Source organism: Atta colombica, unplaced genomic scaffold (genome assembly GCF_001594045.1).
Source record: "Atta colombica isolate Treedump-2 unplaced genomic scaffold, Acol1.0 scaffold53, whole genome shotgun sequence".
Classification (NCBI taxonomy): Eukaryota; Metazoa; Arthropoda; class Insecta; order Hymenoptera; family Formicidae; genus Atta; species Atta colombica.
In genome coordinates, this window is record NW_017259543.1 from 680600 (window position 1) to 684086 (window position 3487).

Genomic DNA, 3487 nt, shown 5'->3' on the forward strand with positions numbered 1-3487 from the left:
TATATATTCATATAAATTTTCCTTTATAAAATAATTTAAAAAATTAACTCTTAAATTAACTCTTAAAATATTCGATAGTACTTAAGAAATATCCTGTATTTTGATACAAGATACGTCTTATTAAAATTAAAAAAGTAAATTGGATTAAAAGGCTAAATTGAATGAAAAATTAAACAAGAATACATTATGAGTCAGGTATTTATGTTAAAATTTTTATAACGCTCTAAATATACAAAACAAACATTTAAATCTTCATCAGACCATTCTCAGTATTAATTGTAGATACAATGTCAAATGTCATCAGTTAAAAATACAATCCAAATTGATAGATTGATATTAACATTAAAAAAGTATTTACAACATTGACTTCTAATATTAATAGAACTTACCGATTTGTGTTTTTAACTGACATTTGATATTGATTTTATAATAAACTTTAAAGAAGACCTGATAAAGGTTAAAACATTTATTTTGTATATTTAAAATATTTGTTACATAAATTTTAATATTAAAACTTAACTTGTAGCCTATTATTATTTTCATATAATTAAAATTATTCAGATTATTGTAATTATATCTAATGTTTCAAATATACGGAATCCTATAGTCTTTGAGTGATCAATCTGCTCGTTGCGAACAGTAAATTTATATTCAATATTCTACTCCGAAAATAGAACTACGTGATGCCCGGAGAACTAGCTGTGCCTATTGAATTTAAGCGATATCGCCTGCCATAGTATTTGCTTTCATTAGAAAACTAGAGATTATATTTGAGACGAAGGGTAGGTTGGTATGTGATGGAATTACTTCGGATTACCATTTGATATCTTCTCGAATAAAAGCTGTTAATCTTCAACGCTCGCAATTGGCGAGCTAAATCGGCTCCGAAATTCGCAAAATCTCGTTTACTTCCGCTCGATTACCTTCCCTTTGTTTCCGATCGGGACGATTGATCTCCATCTGACGACGAATCGTCCCGACGACGCCGATAGGGCTATTAAGACGAGGTGCGCGATTTGATAGGAGCGGCCGCGGAACGGGGTGGGTGGTTCTGAAATGGAAATTTTGCCAATTGCAGAGTGAGCTGCAGGAGGGCGCAACAACACCAAGTGACGACCTCCGACCTCGCCCTCTCCAATGATGACGAGTGCGACAATCAGGTACTGCGGGCGTATCCTTTTCGAACCGTCGCGCCGCGGTAATCCTTCGCCACGCAGCGAGTCTTACAATCAATTAAAGTCAAAGTCGGATAAAATGAAAGTTGAAAATGGATGTTGTGAAAAATAACAAAAATTGAATAAATTTTTATCACATTTTGTTTTTCAATAAGTAATAGATGTTTCTTGTAGGACTTTTTACACTGATAAAGAATATGCTTTTCAAAAATTCCGTTCACCCTTCAATTTTTAGAAATTTTGTGTTTTTACAAATTTTGAAGTTTTTGTATATAATAATATAAATTCATAATATATACCTATGTTATCTATAAAATATTTAAATCTTTTTTGACAACATATGAAAAATAATATGACGATATTTATATGATGAAATCTCTCTTATTATTTATGTATGTCATTTTCATTTGATATATGTAAGTAATAAAATTATTGTACAATATTTAATAAAAGAAATCTGTTTTTTGTTTCTCAATACCTAAATAGTGATGACCTAGATAGTTCTTTATGTATTTTACTTCATAAAGTAAAAGAAGTTGTGAGTTGTTTAAATTTATATTTTTTACAATATATATGAAAATAAATGTGATAAAGCCTCTCTTATTGTTTATATGCAATTTTAAGTGACATATATATAAATACATAAATAATGAAATTATTGGCAACATTTAATTAAAAAATTGCGAATTTATAAGGGTTAATAAAGAAAAACAAAGCTCTTGTTTTTTTTTTTAAATTTGTGAAACTTTATTAATTTTTTAATTTTAGCAGCTAAAAATGTATAAGAAATACCAGATGTTGAGAAATCATGTAACTCAGGTAATTAGGAGGACTAAAGTACCGTCGCGTGAATTTTCAAAATTAGCGTAACACTAACATCATAAAATTCCTACACAATTTTTTAACTGGAATTTTAATTTCCAAAAACATTAATCTTGTTTAATCTTAATTTTGCTTTTATTTATACGAGATATGAAGCGTAGAACAAAGAGTCTCCGCGCTGTCTTGTCTGTGAAAAATTATGATGGGAACACCGTACGGGTGAAAGAGTTCGAAGGGATACACCTAGAAAGCCGCTAAAGTCGGATATCGCGATTCTTTATCCCCGATGAAAATTTGTGTCACCAATATCGTCGTAAAAAAAAAAAGAAAAAGATATTGAAAGCTTTCTCGCGATCAATCAGAATGAAACACGGTCGTGTCCTTTTTTCCAGGATTACGATGACGAGATCGAGAACGGACGGGGTCGCAGACACAGTTCCCCAGGCGGCTCGCGAGGTAACCCCAGGGATTATGGCCATCACTTGCACCCGGACAATTTGGTGAGTCGATCAGCACAAATTCGATCATCGGACACTTTGAGACACCCTCTATATTCTCTCCAATACTATTGAAATACTCCGATCCGAAAGTGAGAGAATTTACTGATGCGCAACTCAATTCCTTTGATGTGGTTGATTTAAATTAATTGATTTTTATTTTAATGTAAAACTCGAGACGCAAATTCGATGAAGGAGATTTCGATTTCAATTCGAGTGATAAATTTAGTGAAGAATTTAAGTCTCGATCTATTATAGTTTATCATACATTAAAATTTCATTTGAATTTAAAAATTTATATGTCAGAATATATTAAAGTATATTAATTTTTGAAAATGTAATTACATTTTTTAACACTATATTATATTGTGTAATTATATTTTCAATATTACATTCTTAATAATATAATCAAATTGCTTCATTCTTGAAATGTAAATATTTATTGTTTGATTTTAATTGAAAAAAACTAGATGTTCGATTATTATTTGCCTTATAAGGCGGTTTATTTTTAATGGCTAAGGATTTTCGTTTCAAGATAGACTTTACTGTAAGTAGGTAGCTTTACCGTAGAATAACAAAACAGACGAATTAGATCCTTTAAAGCGCATAATATTCTAGGATAGGCGATCCTTTTATACAATTAGACAAGCGATCGTGTGACAGTCTCTCAGGGAGAAAAATTTTAGAAATTCAAATTTCGTTACTGTAATTTGCATCCGACGTATTTAATACACGTTGCGAGTTGTGATCCCGTTACAGGAATAATTACACAAACAAAGATTGCTGTTTACAGTACAGACTTAAATATCGCGTGCTGCAGGCAACAGGTAAATCTCAAACGCTTGCTTACTTTATGCAAATTACACTTTAAAATGTTACATCGTGGGAAACGTGTAACAAAAAAACTTGATTAAACCCTGGACACAAAATATTCTAATTAATTATGCATATATAATTTTTAAAAGAATATTTAATATACCATATATATATATA

At 30.4% G+C, this 3487-nt stretch overlaps 1 protein-coding gene across 1 annotated transcript in view; it reads left to right on the forward strand.

Annotated features, from left to right (window-relative positions):
* The window catches only part of LOC108691846 (whirlin), an 82929-nt gene that overhangs the window by 43640 nt on the left and 35802 nt on the right, over window positions 1–3487 (forward strand). The window contains exons 10-11 of the mRNA XM_018199775.1: window positions 1079–1160; window positions 2390–2497. Of these exons, the coding sequence (XP_018055264.1) occupies window positions 1079–1160; window positions 2390–2497 (190 nt within the window). The remainder of the gene's footprint in view (window positions 1–1078; window positions 1161–2389; window positions 2498–3487) is intronic.